Below are 21,822 nucleotides of genomic sequence, written 5' to 3'. Positions count from 1 at the left end.
CTTAAGGCAAAAGGTGAAAAACCTTAAACTTTGGTGTTTGACTTTCAGGGGTTTGTTTTCAGGCTTGCATGGCAGATGTTGTTACCTAAGCAGGGGGTGGAGGGGAAACAAGGAGGGGATTTTGTTTCTCAGGGTTGCTCTCAGGGATATTATCAGGGCAGCTGGGGTGAAACCGAGCAAATAAACTTCCAGGCATTAAATCTCATTCGTGTTGAAGTTGGACGGGGCCTGTTTGGAGAATAAAAGGAGAGACAGAGTGTGCCACAAGGTCTGATGGTGACAATTCCTCAGAGTTGTCACAGCTGAGCTCCCTGGGAGTCGCTCGTGGGGTTCCCAGTAACGCTCCGTGCCCGTGTGCACGCATCCCAGAACGTCGGGATGCGCGTGGCGCCTTGATCTGCCTGCCAGGGGATGTCGGGGATGCGTTGCTGACTTTTTGGCTTTTCCCCTGGGCAGGACCTGGAGCAGAGCCCAACAGATAAGCTCAGCCACCCCTGGCAGCTCTCCCTCACACACACAATAATGCCCCTTGCTCGCTCGCTTGCCTAAAATAGGCTTTTGCTGCCTGCTCTGTCCGGCAAGGAGCGCCGCAAAAATAGACGTGAAAATTTCACGTGGTCCCGACCTCCCCGTAGAGTTTCACTGTGACATTCAGGTGTGAAATCTCAAATTACTGAGATTTTCAAGGTACTGCTCTTGGCTGAGGAGATTGAAGGGGGGTTTCTTGTAGGGTGAATCCAGGGGTTTTTGTCATATCATCTCCGTGAAGGGCTCCTTTGTGGAGGTGCAGGGGCCAGTGGTGTTGATTCTTTTTACTCCCTCCTTGGCTGGAGTGAGGCAGGGATGGTGCTGTGGAGGAGGAGAAAATGAGTGGCAGGCTGGTGGTGGTTGGACTTGAGCTTTGGATGTGTCATGGGCAACCTCCTGCAGGGTTTGATCCCACTATGTCCAGCCGGAAATAAATGGATATTTATTGTGAACAAGGCAGAAGAACACTTGAGAAAACTCTGTGTATTTTTCCCTTCCCTTTGTCATGTTCCAGTGGATTTGCTGCTATCCCTGAGTGATTTTGTAGCACTCCAGTGAGCATTTAAGATACCAGCCCAGAACTGGGATGGACATACCCGTCCATCTCCTTGCCTGGATTAAATCTGAGCCGTGTGTTGTTGGGATGAATGATGAATGAAGCTCTGGGCTTTCCAAAATGCCACCTCCATACCCAGAACAGCTTTTTTGAGAAGTTTGAAAGATCCTGCTCCAACAGATGTAGTGAGATGTTTTTGCTTGTGTTGATAAAGCAGCACTTGGTGCTCCTCCAGCTGGGTACGTGAGAGAGCTGTCAGCAAAGATTGATACACCTCGAAAGTGATAAGAGGAACCAAGAGCTGCTGCCTGATAAAAGCACAACGAGAATTTCTGTTCCATTTCCATGTATCCAGGAGGACAGGCTGCAGCTCTCTCTTCAGCATGTGCCTGCTATTGTTCAGGATTGTGGGTATTTTTTTGTCTCTCCAGAACTATTTCTTGCAAAAGCAGATAAACCAAAACATGTTTTCTCCTCAATGAATATTTATGGGCTTCCAAATCTCCCCGCATACTTCTGCATGTGTAATTAGGCTGGAAGTTGGGTAAGTGAGCATTGGAGAGCTACAGATGTGAGAGCCTGAGGAAAATGCTTGATGTTTCTGGTTTATTTGGGTGCTTGCTTTTTAATAATAAACTGCACTTTTTAGATGAAACAGCTTGTGTTTTCCAAAAGGCGCAGCAAAAGCAGGAATAATTGGGGCTGTTGCAGCAGCAGACTTGTCTGGTTAAGTGATGCTTTTAATCACATGTGCAGCATCCAAGTGAAATTTGGAGAAGTTGGGTGATGTAACCGAAGCCTCTGAACCACCTCATTGTGTTTAGGGGGAGATGAAGTCAATCCTTTCCCTCTTTTCTACAGCTCTGCTCCCACTTTAAATTGGAGCCTTTGAATCCCATTGAGAGCAAAACTCAAATTTCTGTTTGATCAGCAATGATTTTGTTTAAAGCAGTTTTCTGCATGCAAAAGATAATAGTTTTTTTGGTTTTTTTTTTTGGAGTTCTGGAGTTTTAACATGAGTTGTATCTTCAGCTTATTTTTTGAAGAGTAACAGGGCTTGGCTTGAAGGTGAGTAGCCAAGTCATGGGATTGCAGCAGCTCTTACAGGTTAGGATTTGGAAGTAGAGCTCTGGAAAGGAAGCAAAACCCTCATCTGAATAACTGTAACTCCGTATTACATCTCTGTAGTTTTCCACAGCTTGGCCTCTGGAAAAGTTTTGGTCTTCAGCGGGTTTTTCCATGCTGCTGCTGCTGTGCTCATTCAAATTAAAGCTGTTCATGTGCTTCATTTTGGTAGCAGCTCAGGCTTTTAGGGGGTTTTTTTGGAGAACTTAAGGAGAAGGATGCCAGGCTGGAAGTTTTCAAGGCCAGGTTGTATGGGGCTTGGAGCAGCCTGGTCAAGTGAAAACTGACCTCAGTGGTCTTTAAGATCCCTTCAGTCCCAAACTGTTCCATGATTCTCTGCACAAAAAGTACCTGTGGGACAAATAATGCCACAGAGAAGCTGCCTTGGCTGCAATGAGTGGGCTTTTGGCAAATACAGCTTGATTTTGTTTTGTTTTGTAGCTGATACCCAAAAAATGCTTTGTAGTTACTCTAACAAAATGTTATTGTTGGCTCTTGGAAGTTTGAAGTGGGAAGTTCCCGGGTTCCCCCATCCTGTGTATTCAATGACATTTACTAGTCCCTAAACAGCAGTTTTCTTTCCCAAGAGCTGTGTTGCTTTCTCCTCAGATTTATGGAGGCAGCGTGGTGAGTTGACAGGACATTAATGTGCTCATCTTGGAGTCACTGCCTGCAATCCCTTGGAAGTGCCTGGCTGTTATTGTTGACTCCTTAACGAGGACAAGGAGGGTGACTCATGAAATCGTAGCCTCAATCTATCAAACAACGATGCATTGGATTAAATGATTACTTCAAGGATTAGGAGTTGGATTTTTGGGGAGGTGGAGAGGGAGGGGAGAGAAGGGAAGAGTAAAAATACATCAGAGTTACAAAAACCCAGCCAAAAAAAGCTGCAAGACACAATCCCCTAGTGATCAGATAATGCCAATCCAAGCGTGCTTGGTTCACGCTTCCAAAATGGGAGATGTTGTAAAAACTGAATCTCTGCTTTTCTCTAGAGATCATCCCCTGCCAAGAGAGTGAAGCTTCACCTCCTCCTGAGCCTCCTGCTCGGCTCCTGCTGCCTGTCAGGTACCTGTGATAGTAACACTCTTCTGACATGGGTGTTTTTTTCCTTCTTTCCAGCTGAAAGTGAAGGTGCTGGATGCGTGTTACTGCACACATCAAGGAAGGTAAGTAGAGGTGCTGTTTGACCAATTTGGTTTTTTCATCATCCAGAAGTACAGAAAAGGATCATGAGACACACTTGAGGGGCTGCTTGTCGATGGCCTAAACAAAAGGCATTTAAATGCTTCTTCTCTTCAATTCCTCTCCCTTTCTTTAAACCTAAAAAGCCACGTGCTGCTCATTCTCAGAACAATTTCTCTGTAATTCTGATTGTTCCACTGCTTTTTGTCCGAGACAATTCCTTGACATGTTAATTCATCACTTTCTCTTCTGCAGCTGCCTCCACAGGGATCCAAGTGTGTCCTGGCTGCTGAGCTCCTCTGGAGCTGGAAACAGAGACACCCAGCAGACATGGCTGGGGTTTGGTTCCCTCTTTATTCCAGCTATTCAGTCATCCTTCACGAGGTTCAGCAGGAGTGAAATCCCTGGAAACAAGGCTAGGAGGGGGATTGGGAGCCCACACTTAGTTTACACTTGCTCCTGAGACTGTAACTCACTAATGATAAGGTGAAAGTGCAAAAATAACCTCTCTAGGTTTTGTTATTCAAACCTTCAGCTATGGAAGGGCACAGAAAGTACTTAGGAAGGAATTGGGTTCGTTTTTAATAACTTCTCTGTGAGGGTGGGCAGGCCCTGGCACAGGGTGCCCAGAGCAGCTGTGGCTGCCCCTGGATCCCTGGAAGTGTCCAAGGCCAGGCTGGACGGGGCTTGGAGCAACCTGGGGTAGTGAAGGTGTCCCTGCCCATGGCAGGGGTGGCACTGGGTGATCTTTGAGGTCCCTTCCAACCCAAGCCATTCTTTAACTCTCTGATTCTGCATTTAGTACTGTGTGAAGTTTTGCCTTTAGAGTTGGGAGGCTCTTGGTGCATTAAGTTGTCTTGACTTTGTGCCTGAAGGAGTTGCTGTTGTCATGGGAACTTGTAGCATCACTGATCCTGGTAAATCACAGAATCATTTAGGTTGGGAAAACCCTCTAAGGTCACAAATCCAACCATTCCCCCAGCACCGCCAAGGCCACCACTGACATGTCCCCAAGTGCCACATCCACACAGCTTTTAAACCCCTCCAGGGATGGGGACTCCACCACAGCCCTGGGCAGCTGTGCCAGTGCCTGAGATCTTGGATTTCAGGCTTTGCTGCAGGTTGTAATTTGAAGTTTTAGTTTGTCCAGCCTTGTAAGCTTTGGGGGCTTTTTAGGGAATCCCAGAGAGCTCTTTTAATTCTGCTTTTCTTTAGGGCTCTAAGACAGCTCAAATCCTGAAAAGATATTTCAGAAGTGTGAATTAGTAGTGGGAGGAAATGTGTGATAGCTTTAGAAACCTTTTCCCCAAGTTAACAAAAACCCCAAAGCAAATCAATAAAAAAAATTTGAACATTGTTTGGTATAGAATCATGGAAAGTTAAAATAAGCAATTCTACGCTCAGGAATGAAAATGTCTTTATCCCTAATTTGTCTTGTCTAATCCCAGTGCCAAGGTTCTCAGTCATACACACTTGACTGAAAGTAACCTGAGAACTTAATCACTTAAAAGTGCAGATTCTAATCCCAAACTCAGGATCTGCCTCTGATAAGAAATAGTTGGAAACTGCTAACTCATAATTGTCTCTCCTATTTTGTTTTTCCTTTTCAGAGCTGTAGGATTCTTGCTTTTTCTGGCCTGTAGTTCATGCTTGAGCATTTTAGTGTGCTGTGGAGCCACAAATACCAGAGAGCTTTAGCAGGGCTTGAGAAAAAGACATTTTTGCCAGTTTTTCCCTCCAGGGAGGATGAGGGGAAATTTTGTGCTTCAAATGCAAAGGAAATTGAGACCTGACTCATGGAGGAGATGGCTCCAAGTGTCTGGGAAGGGGGAATCACCAGCAGAGAAGTGAGAAGCTTTGTTTGGAGAAGTTTCCCTGTAGGTTGTCCCTGTCTCAGGTGGAAGCCTGTGGTTCTGGAAGGGCAGTTTGTGTCTCAGGCAATTTGCTATCTAGCATTTGGTGGGCAGGAATAAAGGTTCTTCACACAGATTGAGCTATTTAATCACCATCACGGAGTGGTTCTGAGGGAATTGGCCCAAAGGATCATGGCAGCAGCCCAGGCAGAGCTCTGCTCAGCAGAATGGGATTTTTTGGACACCAGAAAAAATGTGCTGGTGGCTCTAAGTGAAGGTGTCTCCCTCCTGAGCAGCCAGCCAAGAGAGAGCTTGCATTTTGAGCCTTGTTGATAAGTTAGAATGTGTGATTTTGGCCTGCCTGAAGTCAGGAGAGGCTGTTTCAGTGTTTTCCCCCTTTTTTGGCACAACAGCCTCTGTTCTGTCACGGTGCAAGTGGAGCTTTGCAATCAAGGATGCCCAGAGCTGTTCAAATGGCTCTTGGGTAGCTGACTTGAGTTTCTTCCTAAGCAGTTTCCAGCATCGAATTTCCAGCATCAAGTTTCCTGGTGTGACTTGACTATCCAGCTAAAAATATTAGAGAGGGAGCCTTCATTAATCTGCCCTGAACCCAGTGGGGGTCCTGGCTGGAACAGTTGTGCCTGAGCTGTCTCTGAGGCTTTGCTGTGCCAGTGCTTCCAGTAATTTGATTTTGGTGTGTCTCAGGGAGTGATGGATTTCTCTCCTTTCATGGTGGCTGCTTGCCTTGTGATGTTTAATGTGCATAAAGCCTCTTTAAGCTCGGAGAGTAGATTTAGATTGGGTGTTAGAGATGCTCCCTTTTGAAGGTGGGGAGGCCTTGGCACAGGGTGCCCAGAGAAGCTGTGGCTGCCCCTGGATCCCTGCAAGTGCCCAAGGCCAGGTTGGACGGGGCTTTGGAGCACCCTGGGCTAGTGAAGGTGTCCCTGCCCATGGCAGGGCTTGGAACTGGATGAGTTTTGAGTTCCCTTCCAGCCCAAACCATTCCATGACTCTATAATGCCTCCCCTAATCTTAGGAACTGATAATAATGCTAAATGGATGATAAATATGAGTCTTCCCCCTATTTCCTATAAAGGACCAACAGCAGGGAAATGAAACGGCTCTGGGGCATGGAAAGTTATTTTTCCAAGGCATTGCTTGAAGCCTGTGGCTCAGCTGGAGCTGAATCCTCCTGATTTGCAATGAGCTGCTGCTGGTGCTGTCAGGCACAGCTCAGTGCGGGATCAGGGTCGATTGAGATGAGCTGGGGCCTTCCAGTGCCTGAAGGGAGCTATAAGAAAGATAGGGAAGAGATAACTTAAAATAGTCTGGAGTGACAGGACAAGGGGAAATGGCTTCAGACTGAAAGAGAGTAGGTTTAGACTGGATATTAGGAAAAAATTCTTTATTATGAGGATGGTGAGGCCCTGGCACAGGGTGCCCAGAGAAGCTGTGTCTGCCCCACCCTGGAAGTGTCCAAGGCCAGGTTGGATAGTGCTCTGAGCAACCTTGGCTAGTGGAAGGTGTCCCTGCACATGGCAAGGGATGGAACTGGATCATCTTTAAGGTTCCTTCAACCCAAACCATTCTGTGATTCTGTGATCTGGGCAGATAACCCACATGAATGCCTTTGATTAATTTTTTGCTGTCCCTCACCTTTCTCCTTCTGCTATTCTCCTGGTTGCTTCTCTGCAGAAGTTGGTGACACAAATCCACCTTTGCTATTTTGAAAACTCATTATTACAGGTGTATGTTAATCTGCTCTCACTTTTGAGACAGACTCAGTGCTTGCACTTCTGAGGTGGAGTTGTAGCTGTGTCACCGTCTCCTCTCCTACGAGCAGATGGCTCCAAAGCCTTGGGGGTGGGAGCTGCAACGCTTCAGAGAATCCTCCCTCTCAAGGATGCTGTGGAAAGAGTGATTGATGCAAAGTAAAACAGTGCTAATTGCAATGGATGTGTACTGACAACTTGATAGTTGCTGTGATAATTACCGTAATTAGGGAGATGTTAGCATTTTTTTGCCTGCGTCTATAAATGGAAAAGGTAAGAGAGAGTGTGCATGGAAGGAGAGGACCCATGAGGGATGGCCCTGCACCCTGGGGGAAATGTGGCATGGTCCTGGCTGTGGAGGCAGCTGGGGATCAGATTTGTAAAAGCAATTCAGAGTTTGGTTCTTCCTGAGCTTGAGGGGAACTGAGGGTTTCAATGTCTCTTGACAATCTGGTTCTCAGCATCACGAATTGAGCTTGGCAGCTTTCCCATGGGAAGGAAGATCCATAGAACAGCTCAGTTCACATTTCCTTACTCAGGCTGTTGAAGGAGAGGACCAGGACTGCCAGCCCTCCTTGTCCATTGCTTGTGTGTGGATTTCCAAGGACTCTGCAATGGGAATTTCTAGTTTGATCACTCAATTAATCACCTTCCCACTGACAGGTACAGAAAGGAGTTGAGGTCTACATATCACAGACAGGTAGAAAAATTATAAAATAAAAGCCTCATAAAATCAGGCCTGCTCTGCTAAATTAATAGCTGGCCTGTCACTTCTAAGTGCAGCTAAGTACTTTGCAAGTTCTCATGCAAAAACATCTTGAAAATGAGAGTTTGTTAACACAACAGTCTATTTCTAGGGTAGAAAACAAGTGCACCTATATAAACAATAAGCTCAGTCCCATAAGAAGGTAGATAAACAATAAGCTCAGTCTCATCAGTGAAGATAATATGTAAACAATTCAAGAATAGAGACATTTGATAGACAAGTAAAATAGCTTTTACTAACCAATAGAGTAATTAGCAAGAAAGCTATTAACCAGTTAAAGTTGCCCAGGAGGCCTGTAAAAACTGTATTAAATGAGTTGTGTGAATAAAAAATTAACTTTTCCTGCATGAAGAGACTGAGTTCTGACATACTGGGGCTGTCTCTTCCATCTCAAAGCCAGTGAGTCTGGGACAGCAGAAAGAACCAGCAGAGAGCTGGGATAGTTTCAGCCTCTGCTGTCTTTTATTCGTTATTGCTTTAAAGCTAAGTCTACAAAGGAAGAAAACTTCCATGGAAGTGGAAAGAACAGAAATTTAGCAAATGTCAGAAAAGTTGATGGGCTGGATGACATTCCCCACCTGCCACTTCATGCTCCCTAACTGGGAGCACTGGGGACAGATGGTTCCCAGTTTGAGGACAACTGGGTTGACTTGGCACTGAGATTCACACTGGTGATTTTTCATGCTGCTGAGCTCAGTGTCCATTTCTCCCAAATAACTTTCTCACTTTTTGTCAAACTTCCTGAATTACTTGAACCTAAAAAAGATTTTAAATGCTACCTTAAATATTTTTACTTTTAGACCAACTTATTCTAGGCTAAAAAAAACAACCAACCACAAAAAAAAAACTTTTTAAAAAAAATTCTGCTTTCTGTGTCAGGGTATAAATGGTACCTGTGGGCACACTGTTAGGATAAGCCTTGAAAATGCAAACCTTCCATGCATTAATGCATAAAATGCTTTTTCTCCTGTGATCTCCATGGCCAATAGAATCTTTGGTTGGGTGCTAACCTCAGCAAAAATGCTTGTGAAGGACCCAAATTCTGCTTTGCTGGTTTGGTGTACAGCTGTCTCATGCTCTTTTCTCAACACAGTACCTGAAATTAAAGAATTTTGAGGAGGAGGTGAGAGCCCAGAGAGACCTGGATGGTTTCTTGGCCAGAGCCAGCATCATCCTGGATGAAACAGCCACGTCCTTGGACGACGTTCTCCGGGAGATGCTGAGACATTTCGCCGAGGATCCTGAGAACATGGAGCCCAGCTGCAACTTCGAAAAAATCATGAACACTTTATTCACAGATTCAGGGACCCCACGGGAAGGGAACGGTAATCAGCTCTTTGCTTTGCCTGCTGGGCTGCTCTTCATTTGCCATCCTGGCCATGGTGGGGTGTGCTGGACAGTCACTGTGTGGTTCCCAGGCTTGCATGTTGCATGTGACCCCATGGATTGATTTTATTTTCCATGTCATTCAGACTGAAGGGCCTCATTTCTCCTGGGTTTTTGTGTTTTGGTGGAGTCTTGCCCCTGTTTCATTAAGATCATCCATTGTGGTGCTCTCTGGGGTGTCTTGTCTGCGTGGACCCTTTTGATTTGCTTGTCCTCATCAGCAATGGCTCCTTTGCCTTGTGATTCTCCACCTGAATTCACACAGGCTGAGGAATTTTGCCTGCTTTGGATGAGTAACTGGGGAGGGTTGATCCTTTGTGTCACTCCCAGCCCATTGGAGGAAATTGGAGACACTTGATTTTCCTCCAGAAGCTCAACTGGGGCAGCCCTAGCCAAGGTTGTTGGCTTGGTATCACCTTAAGCTATCAACAAATGGTATCACCTTAAGCTATCAACAACGGGTATCACCTTAAGCTATGAACAAATGGTATCACCTTAAGCTATCAAAAAATGTTGTAGTGTAGTCTAAAAAAATACTGCCTTGTAGCCCAAGATGTGAAGAAGCTTAACTGAGCATTGTTTCTCTGTAGGCATCCTTGATGGTTCAGAGCCACCAGGAATGATTGCACTATCATATCCAGCGCACCTCAAATGTAACTGTCACAGCCTGAGTGAATTTGTTTAACAGATATGTCAAGTCCTGAGCATGTAGTAAGCATGTTCATGCTTTGGTTACTTCTTGCTACCTGTCTTTAGAGCTTCGCATTTGTAATCCTTTTAATTTAGGCTTTCTGCCAATAAAGAACAAAAAGTAAGTAGTGCTGTAAAATAGTGTGAGAGCAGTAGCTGGGAAGAGGGGGAGAGAGGGCAGGGGATTGGGAAGGTGACATCCCTCCCAGTCCTGTCTGTGTGTGTGTGGTGGATAATGCTAATCTAATAACCCAGTACTGCAGTAGGATGATGTTGGGAGGAGAAAGCAGCTGCTTTTCTAAGCTGTGAATAGTTTAAGGACACAGTTCAAAAGCAGCAGGGCAAATGTTTCCATCTCTCTCTGTCAGCCCCCACCCCTGCATTAGTCCACTGGGCAGATGGGAATGCTTGGGATTAGTAGTCAGCTTCCATTTAGACAGAAATGTTGTTTACAGCTGCAGAATAAATGAGGACAGCCTGTGATGTTTCCCTCTCTTCTCTTCCCAGTTCACCTCTTATCAGACACAATTCAAGGGGTCACAGCCACAGTCACTGGGGTGCAGTATCAGCAGTCCTGGCTCTGTATCATGTAAGTACCTGGCTTAGATGAGCAAAATCACTGACATCCAAACCTTTTCCTGCTGCTGGGAGGAGCAGAGGTTCAGAATGTGCCCTTTTGGGTTAAGATGGTGGTGCTTGTTCCATCCATCCTGTGGGATCTGTCTCTCTCTGGGCTGCCTCTCTTGGCAAACACATGCAGTAGGTGACCACAGCCCTTCCAGGGCATTCAGCTCTTGGATGTTATAGAAATCTGCTGTTAACAAGGTAAGAATGCTGGAAAAATGAGCCAGAAAATGCTAATTACTGAGAAATGCTAAAAAGGGGACAAGCAAACTGGTTCATGGACTGCTTTGCCTGCCAAAGTCTGGGAGCCTGGACCAATAGATTTCTTAGGTCCTTTGATGGAACCATCCAAACTTTGTAGCTGAAAATTGAAGTCAGACATTCCACACTATTTAGACACTGATTACTTTGTGTGACAATTAATTTGGACGCTGATTAATTGTCAACACTGTTAAACATTGGAGGAGCAGGCCCTTAAGAACTCTGTCACCTGGGATTTATGAGATGTGGTGGCTTCACCCCAGCTTGCACTTGACCAGAACTGGGGTTTGAAGTTATTGTCTCTAAGTCAGGCCTGTGGGGTGAGCCAGGCTGTCCCTTCACAGGGGAAAAGCCAGAACCTGAGTCCCTGAGCCAGCCAAAGCTGTGCCTTTTTGACTCTTGCTTTATTCCTGTGCATTCCTAAAGTCAGAGTTGTCAAGAAATATGTTAATTCCCAGAGAAATGGCTGGGATATGTGGGATAGGTGCCTAAAGGCATGCACATATTTTAGCCTTCCCAGTCAGTTTGCCGGGACAACTGTCACAATAGTTTTCCTTCTGCTTGCTCTTCTTCTCCTGCCCTCTGCTTATGGCTGGGGAAAATGGAGAGAAATAGAGGATTAAAAAAAATCAAACAATAGACAACACAATCAACAAACAAGGAAAAATCTTCCCCTTGTTTTGAATCTCTTATGAAAGAGAAGGATGTGATCTCCATGTGAAAAAGAAGTGATGGCATATCAGGGCATCAGAGGGCTGGATGATATTTTATGCTTTTGGTGCTACATTTTTACACCTGACACTTACATAGCAGGATCACCACGAACAAAACTAATCTATAAAGTAAAATAATGTCAACCAAGAGGACTTTTGGGCAGTTTTCTCCCCTTTGGATGCCATAGGAAGGGTAACAGCAGTAAGGATATGTAGGTGCTGCTGATGCAGAGGATGGAAGTTGCTCCTGTGGGGTGAGGAGGGTTTTGGGGAGTGTTGCCTTAACACCAAAGCATTTTAAAGGTCAGGATACAAATGCTGTGATTACATACATGAGACTGAAAAGGGTGGGTTCAGCCTGTTAGGAAAGTGAGCCAGAGCTTTAAATGCATCCATGTGAGTAATCCTGGCTTCCATGACAAGAGATGATTTAAAAAATAAGCTCACAGCCTGAAGGTGTCTTGTGCAAAACTTTCCTTGTTTCTTCCTTTTGTTGCTCTGAAGAGGGAGAAGAAAGTGGTGGGAAAGCAATGATGAGTTATTAACCATAATTATCTAATTATTGCACTGTATTTCTGCTGGAGTTATTGTGCAACAGATTGTGAACCATATTTTTAGATCTTACATTTTTCTTGAAATCAGATTGCAAAACAGCTTCTAAACCTCTGAAGTAAAAGGAATTTGTTGATGAAAAAATTTTCCATATGAGTGGGAAGAACCTTTAAGATATCTGCTATTCTTTATCCTTGCATTTGGTCTATACCCTTTGCTAAATTTTAAATTAGCACTGCTGGGTTGGTGCACCTTAACCAACTTTTAATTCCTGGTGGATGAGATAAAATTGATATAATAAGATTATATTAATGAGGAGGAACAGCTCAGAGATAAGGTTTTGGTGGTGTTGCTTCTGCATAGATGATGAGGGGAAATATTAACAGCTGAAATTAGTTAGGGGTGAGAAAGGAAGGAATTGTGTAGGATATTCACTGAGTTGTGCAGAGCCTGGCTGCAGAAGAACATTCCTAATGAAGGCAAAAATGTGTTTCCCTCTCCTTTGTGCTGGAAAGAAGGCTCTTATTTCTTATCTGATTTATCCTCTGTGAAAAGAGCAGTGGGGAAAACCTGGGGTTCAGATAATTGTTCTGCTTCTGTTGGATTTGGTGCTTTCCTGATGGTTTCAGGTCTAGGGAAGCTCCAGCAAGGTCAGACATTCCACATGGAGCTGGGCTTCAGCCACAGGGCAGAACAAACCCTTGAGGAATTGAAGATCTCAAGGTTTCAATGTTCCTGTGAAGTCCAGAAAAACAACTGAATTCTGATTCACTGCAGGTCTTAGGGGTGGTTTTGTCAGGAATGACCAGAACCTGGTTTTGCTGAGGAGGCAAGAGGAGGAGGCTGACCAGGCTACATCAGCTTATGGAAAACTTGGGATTCTTCTGTTAAAATGAGTATCAAGGCCTTTCATGCCCCAGTGGCCACCAGGGTCCAGCTCTGGAAGAATGAAGTTTTCTATTTGTGTACATGGTCACTTCCTAACTAGAAAGCAAATCCTGAGAGTTACAGATGAGCTCTATCAGCCCAGGACAACATCTCGTACCTTTGAAACCATGGACACAACTTTTTTTCACTCCTATTCCAGCATTTGCCAGAACAGGAAGACCCAAACTGGCCCAGAGATCTCCTCTGCTTCCCTGGGAAGCTGCTGCTTGTTGTGTCCTTGGAGAAGCTGGGATGAGGGATTTCTGTCCCAGAGTGGGGAGTGCTGGACTGTTTTCCTCAGTTATTTAAGTGAGGAAGCTCAGCTGCTGGCAGGAGCTGCAGCATGGAATGATTAAAGCTCCCCTGAAGCACCCAGACCTGCCATGATCCCAGCACAGAGGGGTAAACTGGATGTTTTCCATGGGATAAATGGGAAAGAAGCTCTAGATGGAGCTGCTGGTTTGGTGTTGCAGTTTTGTGCCTCAAAAAGGCCAAGAAACTACTCCTTATCCCATGAAGAGGTGACTCTATCCCAAGCCAAGTCCTGTCACACCCCACTCCTTCTTTAACTGCCTGACAAATGAAGATGAAAATGCCTGATTTTTAATTTTTTCCTCTTGTAATGAAGGATAGAAGATTTTAAAATGGCTTAACTGGGTGCTGGTGGATTTTTCTCCCTCATGTCCTGCTAGGAAAAGCATCAGCTCAGTGGGTTATGGAATAAATATCCCTGAGCTGATGGAACTCCCCAGGCATCCCAGCTTCCAGGCTGTGTTCTCCCTGCCAGCACATTGATATAACTGCTGATTTCCAGAGCTGAATCCTTAGAAAAATGTGAAATCAAGCTGCTCCATGGTCAGGATGGAGAGTAGTTGTAGAGCCATTTCTGGCTGGATTGCTAAAGCACATGGACTGGGCAATAAAGTGATTTCCTGAAGCTCTTTTAACAGGCAGAGCAGAGGGGAAAAAAGCCTCTCTGCAAGCGAAGAGTGGTTCAGTGGTTTGTGTGCTCTGTGTTGCTATAGAATTTCTGCCTTTGATGCAGCCTGTCATGGCAGTGACTCCTGTGGAGGAGTTTAACACAGAAAAACCCAGGTAGCCTCTCAAAAACAGGTATTGTGAGATGATATTGGATAATCAGCAAGGCTGCTGTTGAGATAATCAAAATTTGAGGAGTTAGATCCCAAATTTAATGTATTACTGTGAAAGATGTGACTCTCAACAGAACTAATGCCAGTCCATTTCATGTGTTTAAGGATTTTTCCAGACCCAGAGGTCTGTGGGTTTCTAGAAGAGTCACACTGTCTCTGATTTAGCTGTTGAATAGATTGCAAATAGAGATGCTTCACTTGCTGTCTCTTCCTCAGATTGTTCTTTTAAAGGGCAAAATGGGAAATTAAAACAGTTGGACTGCTTAAAACAAATATTTTCATTTAGAGGGATGATTACAAGATTTGGAGCCTTGTAAGCAAGAGCCTCTTCTCCAGAATTTACAACCATCATCTCTCAAGTGTTCTTTGGGCTCAGAGAACCATACAATTTTTTTAAGGGCCTCTCCACCCTTTTTGGTTTTTCCCGGATTATGCTGGAGAGCTGAAGCTTTTGCAGGTGCTGTTTTATGTAAAGAAAACCTCAAATTCAACCTCTGCATTAGGAATTTGGACCCTGAAGAAGAAAGATGGCTTGTTTTGATTCCTGCAGGGTCTGAACAGGGGTGAGAAGTCTCCTTATAGAATTAGGAAGGTTGGAAAAGTCCAACCCTTAATGCAGCACCACCGTGTTCACCTCCAAACCATGGCCCCAGTGCTGAGTTTGTGAGGTCCCCAGGATGAAGAGGGAATTGAGAATCTGACTCCATGTTCTTAGAAGGCTACATTATTATTATATTATATTATATTATAGTATAGTATAGTATAGTATAGTGTAGTATAGTATATACTAAAACTATACTAAAGAAAGAGAAAGGATACAGACAGAAGTCTTAGCAAGAATGATAATGAAAAACTCATGACTGACTCCTCAGAGTCTGACAGAGCTGATGGTGATTGGTCGTTAATTAAAAGCAAATCACATGAAACCAATCAGACATGCACCTGTTGGTAAACAATCTCCAGCCACATTCCAAAGCAGCAAAACAGGGAGAAGCAAATGAGATAATTCTGGTTTTTTCCTCTGAGCCTTCTCATCTTCCCAGGAGAAGAAATGCTGGCAAAGGGATTTTTCAGAAAACATCACAGTGACAGCCCCAGTGTCACAGCCAACATCTGGCAAGGGTTCTTTGAGTTCAGAGAACCAATTAATTTTATTTTAAGGGCCTCTCCCTCCATGCTGGGCCATCCCAGGTGGTGCTGGAGAGCTCCTGCAGGTGCTGTGTGATGGAGCAGAATTCTCAATACTCACTGACCTGGAGGAGATCCTTCCCCCTGGAGAGGATGAGTCTCCTGGAGCCCAGCAAGGTGCATTTCCCAGGCCAGAAGGACTCCCAACATGATGTTGGGGGTGTTGTGGCTGAGACCAGCCTGTGCCAAGCTCTGGGTGAGCTGCCTGGCCTGGCCACAGCTTCATTCCTCACTTGCAGATCCTGCTTTCTCCACGCTGGTGCCTGGAGCTGCTCAGCAAAGGAAGATTTATTGGCAGTGGTTGAGAACAAGAAGTGTCATTGTTGTTCTGTGTGGGGACAGGAAAAGGCTGGCTGGCTGATTACCTCTGCTGGGCACTTTTTCATACTGCAAGGGATAATTTGTTTCTGAATTAACTTCCTTTCTTGCCCTTTTAAAAGAGGGTTTCTGTTTCTCTTAGGTCTCCATAATTTGACCCTTTTTATGATTTGCTTGAGCAATGTGTTATTACTCTGATAACATCTTGGGTGTGGGGCAGACCTGGGGCACGTGGGATTCGGTGGATCTGGGATTTTGGTGGAGCTCTGCCAATTCTCACCATCCCAGTGCCACCCTCAGCACCACCAGAGGCAGAGAGGAGCACAGGGAAGCAGAATTTGTGCTATCATTTCAATGCCCTTTTTACAAGCTCAGTTATTGGGGGATCAAGATAAAACTGCTGAGAACACAACTTGGCATCTCATGAAATCATAGTCCAGCATTTCCTGGGCTGACTAATACTGGGTGAAAATAGATTTTTCGGCTTTCTGGCCAAACCAAGGGAGCATCAAATGTAGCTCAAGTCAAACCAAAAAGGAACTTGGAGGCTTTGACCAAACCAGACTTGATTTAGAGTCAGCTGAAAATGTATTGCTAGTTCTCAGGTTTTTGGGGCTATTTACCCTCCAGTTGTTTTTTTTTTGCTTTTTTTTTTTAGTGAGAATTTAGGTTCTACTTTTAAAAAAACTTGTTTCATTTTGAAAGTGACTTTCTTCTTGGCCTGAGCTGTGCTGACTTTTACCTGCAGTCTTGCTTGGCTTGGGATTTCTCCATGTAAACCAATGAACTTTATTTTTTTGTGTGTCTTTTACAAATATTTGCACAGTTCTAGTTGGGACTGCAGATTTGGTTTGTATTGTATTTGTATCTGGGTTCTGGAATAAAAACAAAAGTGGGAGGTGTAAGTGCTACACCAGGGAATAGGATTTGAGTCAGCTAAATAATGGCTTAAATTTGAAGAAAAGCTTGAGCTGCTGAATGATGCATGGGCAGGAGTGACTTGGCCTTACACTGGAAGTATTGAAACATCATTTTTTTCCCCAAATTAATGGATGTAACAGAGGGAGAGCAGACTGAGATGAGGCTGCATTCTGCACTGTTCCTCCCCTCCATGCAGCCAGGCTCAGGTACATCCCATCTTCTCTGTGGCACCTGCTTAAATCTGGTTTTAATCAGGTTTGTCCTCACTAAATCAACTCCAGCCTGATTTGTAAAGGTGTTATTGATCTCAATTATTTGTACATTGACCTAAGTGTTGGAAATTCTCAATTTTGCTGGTGTGATATTGGGATTTAGACCCCTGTGTCAGTGTCCAGAGAGTTCCTTACAGAGGAGCTGGAGTAGACTCTCAGAAGTGTGAGAAACCTCAAACTCCAGCACTCTGGATAAAACTATTTGAGATGAAAAGCGTTGATAATGACAATTAATTTCTTGGTATCTTGTCAATGTCAATTCCACTGTGTGAAATATTTCAATACTGTGGGATCCTCTTTCCTCAGCTTAAGAAAACAGTGAACTCCTGACTTAGGGAAACACAAATTTTTGGTGGCTGCCATGGAAATGATCTTATATGTGAGAGAGACCCAATAGCAAAGCTCAGTTTTTTGCAGTCCGGTTTTCCCTCTGTACCTACCCAAGAAGTTCTTGAGTTGAAGTGGGATTTGGCACTGCTGGCAGGACTCCTGTCTCTGCAAAACACAGCCCTGGAGACAATTCACGGAGCTGAAACATAACCCTGTCACTCCAGGGAGAAAGAAAACTCCAGAACTTGTGGCTTGCTTTGTTATTGCGCTTTATAATAGGCTTTTCCAGATTGCTTTGTACTTGAGTGGTTTCTTGCTTGGTCAGGTCCTGCCTGGTGCACATGGTAGGAAGGAAAGGTGAATGAGAAGTGTTGGTACAACTCTGTGAGCCACAGGTGCTGATACCTGCTGCTGCTGGCCATGGCTGGGATAGAAATTGTGTCCAAAATGCCCAGCAAACCTTCATTTCTAAAACAGATTAATTGATGAGCTTGATGCCTCAGGTTTTGGTTTTTATATTTTTCAGATTCTGTGCTGCTTTAGTGTGTGGGTCTGGGCTTCATATGAGGGGATGGTGAGCTCTGTGCACAGAGCAGGGACACAAAACAATTCCTGCTCCAGCTGGGGACCAAGGACAAATGATCCAAATCTCAGGCCCAAAATTACAAACAACATGGGCTGAAGAGAGAAAAACAAGAAGGATGGGACTGCATGGGCTAAAGCTGGAATTGGACAACTCCAAGATGCAAATGGAGCAGAACTTATAAAAGTGAGAGACCCTGTGACCAGTTGTCCATTTTGTGACCATTTTGGTTCATCTTGGGTGCAGCCCTGGCTGGGCTTTTATGTTGCCCAAGGTAGATCCATTGAGATCTTTTAATAAATCCTTACTTTATTGTTTAGCTCTAACCTCTGTTCTGGGTAAGCCTTCACAAGGCATCGAGCTCAGCAGCTGAGGTGTGCAAATGCTGAGAGATGAGCTCAGAATTAATGTTAATGCTTTCAGTAATCATTCACTGCTGGTGACCAGGTGGGTGAAGGTGGCAGAACTGAAGGTGTTGGGCCACTTGAAGGTTCTCCAGTTGGTCCAAAGCCCAGAGTTCAGGTCCCCTCTGGCTTGTTGAGCTGTAACACAAGGAGACTTGTCTGCTGTCCAGCCACAGCTGGATTGCAACCAGGGGCTTGGCTTTGGTTGTGAAAACAAGTGTTGCTTGCACTCTATTTTCAATTACTTCAAAAGATATTTATTCCTCACCTTAGGACCTGCCTTGATCTTTCTCTCTTGCAAAGCTGATTCAAGTACAAAAAGAACAAGAGGCTGTGGTGAAGGGAAGTTAGGAAATAAATGAACCAGTGTCATCTTTCTCATGCCCTGTATTGTTCTAATTAAGCTGTTTGCTTGCTCTCAGACAAGTGTCTGTATGAGATTAATTTGTAGAAGCAGGCTGCTTCCAGTTTGAGATCAGGAAGTCAAACTCAGTAAGAAAATACTTGATGGTGTGATTTTTAATTTTTTAAAATGCAAATATTGAAGAACTTGATAGAAAATCTGACGTAGTCCAGACCAGGACATCTCCAGCCAAAGATCTTGTTAATGGAACAGCCCTCAGGGTGCATGGGAGTGAGAATACATCTCAAAAACAAAGAAACAAGATGGATTATGGAAGAGAAATTAGAGAAATAAATCCTCTGTTGGAGGACTGTGATAGGTGCTTGTTAGGCGAAAAAAAGAGAGGAGGCAGCTGAAATAACTTTGAACCAGGTAAAAGGAGGGGAATATATAATAATGACTCTGAGGCAGGAAAACACTTCCATACCTCTTCGAGGTGTCTGTAGGCAAACCCTGTGTGCATTTTCCACCAGTGGTTTACAGTAGGGTTGGGAAGTGGTTGGTGGCTTTAAAGGGAACAGGAGAGCTGAATGCCAGGCTGGCATTACTCACTTGCTACCCCTGGAGCAAACCCCAAAATTTTCCAGCAGGCAAAGTGGCAGCTAAACAGGTCCCAGCTCTGGTTAAATATCCTGGGGTGGAGACAAACCTGATCTTTCACAGCCTCTGGAGATGATCCCTGTGTTTATTCCACACGACTTTCTTTGTTAGTCTTGGTTCTGGGAGTCAAACATCCATCCCAGCCCCTGGATCACAGCCAAGGATTTCCCTCCAAGCACTAATCCCATCTCTGTGGTTCTTGAGCAGGGAGGTCAGCCTGGTTTCTTTAACACTTGGGAGCCAGAAAGTGGAAAACAACAGCTGGGAGCAAATGGGGAAAACCATTACAACAGAGAGATCTGCCTGAGGCAGAAGTGGGAGTACATTGGCTTGGCATTTTGCCTTAGTGTTTCCAGAAGCACCTTGGGAGATCAGGTGAAATGAAATGTTATCTGCTTTCCAATGATGCAGGTGGTTTTTAATAAGAGGCTTTTTTTTTGTGTGTGTGTGTGTGTGTAGAAGCTTCTGTAGCTCTGCAGGTACTCAGTGTGTTGTGCTCTCTGTCATTTGTTTTCTTGGCTGTTAAAAAGCAGCTGGAGGAAAAGGCAGAATACACCTTGAAATCTTGAAAGGTATTTCCCATCAAAACATAGATGTCAAATTGTACAAAAGGAGCAGAATTGGGCTGATAGTAACTAAGTTTAAGACTTCAGATGTCTTCAACCAACATCATAATGTGTTTCTCAAAGGTGAAATGTGTTTTTATACCATGTGCACCAGGGGAGATCATGCCTGGAGTTGTGGGACCCAGTCTGACAATCCCCTTTTCCCCACAGTTGCACTATAAAGTCCCTTCAGCGACGTCACGTTTGCATCAGCCGCCTGGAGAGGCCTCAGAACTGGGGGGAGAACTCCTGTGAAGTCAGATTTGTCATACTGGTCCTGGCTCCTCCCAAAATGGTGAGTTTTGTTCTTCTTGCTCCATAATTTCAGCAGTTTCTCCTGAGCTTGCTGTTCCTTGGGCTCCTCCAAGGGTTAATAAATGTTTTTAAACATTTATTGGTTTGTTTTTAAAACACAAGGGGACGTGAAAAGGCCTGAGGTCTTCTCAGCAGCTGTCAAGATGATTTATGCTGTTGGTGAGGGGTGGATTGGCGGGCTGTGTCCTTGTCTCATGGCTGTATCCTGATTGGGAGGAGAACACTCTCTGGTCCCCATACACACCTGGGATGCCCTTAACACTCCATGGATTCCCCTCTCCAGCTGGAGCTGCTATTTTTAGAAGTAAGCAATGCCGTTCCTTGCTAAAGCCAAGCTTTTGAAAGGCCCTTGTGAGCCTACAGCTGGTGCCCCAGGGCAAAGGTCTGGGTTGTTTCCCAGCAAACTTCCCTGATGGGGCTGACATTTACCCTGCACGTGTGGCTGCAGCAGCTGGAGGTGATGTAGCCAAGAGGAAGGTGATTCTTTTTTGAGCTCTGTTGCAGTGAGGGTGAGACTTTCTGGGAGCTGTGGTGCTTTTAAGGTCAACCTGTCCCTGAGGCTCTTTGGGTTCAGAGCTTTTAGCACCTGAAACAGCAAGGTTAAAGCTTGCTCAAGTTCAGGTTCTTTGGTGTTGACAAGAATGGCACAGTAAAACACTTTTACCGCAATCAGAATATCCTGAGTTGGAAGGGACCCACAAGGATCATCCAAGTCTGACTCTGATATCATGGGGTGCATCAAGGTTAATTGGGGATCACCATCCTGTCTTCCTAGAAAGCCTTGGCCTGACCAAGGTGGTTCTTGCAGCTAATGGCTGCGTGGTTCAAAGCTCAAGACCTTTTCACACTCCAGCTGGCTGTTTACACCTTGGGGCTGCTGGGTCTGTGCTCCTGGGAGGTGCTGGAGAGGTTGAGGACCTTTCCTGGGACAGGATATGTCCTGATTCAATTTCCTGCTCTTCAATGCTATCTGTATGACCTTGGCACCTGCTGCTCTGGCCTGTCTCCTCCCCCCTTCACCACCACCCACATTTAAATGGGAATCCTGGCGTTTCCTTCTTTCCCAGGATTTCTGGCAGGTCTTTCCCAACTTGCTTTTGGCATGGACCTCGAAGCCAACAGGCTGAAAACATATTGATGTTCCTTGTGCAAAGCAGGAGGGAGAACACCTGGGGCTGTGTGCAGCTCCATGGATCTGTCCCTCATTGTTATCTGGGGCCAGCTACGTGCAAAGCCCTCGCCAGCGGCTCCGCATCCGCTGGGATCCCCAGAGTTTGCAATTCCAATGGTCAGCATCAAATTAAGGGAAGGGAGTGGAGGCCAACAGAGCTTGCACTTGCCAATGTGCTTTTTTATTTTAAATGGGTTGGTGGAGCCAGCCCCAAGTGCGCATTTCTGGTGCAGCAGTTAAAATAATTAACCTGCTGACAGCATCACGTTCAGTGGAAGGGGGGAAAGTCCACAAAATGGGTATTTGTTATGCTGGGAATCCAGATTCTTGGCCTTGCTGATATGGAGGAAGGTAAAAAAAAAGCTTTCCTGCAAATATCTGTCCTCTCTAAACTGTTCATCTCCTTAGTGAAGGAAAAATGGGAAGAGCATTGGGAATATTGAAGCAATCCTTGCAGCATCCAGCCCAAGGATTGTTGCTGCTTAGAGGTGAAAGGTGGAGCCTTCTCTGTGATGGCAAATCCAGGCTGGTTCACTGACTCTAAAAGCAAGTCTCAGGGAAAATCCCTCACTTGAATCCAAACCTCTCCCTGGAAACTTAAATTGAATGTGCCCTAGTGA

General features: G+C 45.0%; 1 protein-coding gene across 3 annotated transcripts in view; it reads left to right on the top strand.

Moving 5' to 3' along the window:
* The window catches only part of SLC4A11 (solute carrier family 4 member 11), a 92,955-nt gene that overhangs the window by 30,374 nt on the left and 40,759 nt on the right, over nucleotides 1-21,822 (top strand). For all 3 annotated transcript variants that reach the window (XM_054293305.1, XM_054293307.1, XM_054293306.1), the window contains exons 4-7: nucleotides 3,335-3,381; nucleotides 8,882-9,113; nucleotides 10,372-10,453; nucleotides 19,888-20,011. In XM_054293305.1, coding sequence (XP_054149280.1) covers nucleotides 3,335-3,381; nucleotides 8,882-9,113; nucleotides 10,372-10,453; nucleotides 19,888-20,011 — 485 coding nt within the window. The remainder of the gene's footprint in view (nucleotides 1-3,334; nucleotides 3,382-8,881; nucleotides 9,114-10,371; nucleotides 10,454-19,887; nucleotides 20,012-21,822) is intronic.

Source organism: Melozone crissalis, unplaced genomic scaffold, assembly GCF_028551555.1.
Source record: "Melozone crissalis strain CALT ecotype California unplaced genomic scaffold, PUWL_Pcris_2 ptg000132l_1, whole genome shotgun sequence".
Lineage (NCBI taxonomy): Eukaryota > Metazoa > Chordata > Aves > Passeriformes > Passerellidae > Melozone > Melozone crissalis.
Note: the sequence above shows the minus strand (reverse complement) of the source record. Positions and strands in the feature narration are given on the sequence as shown.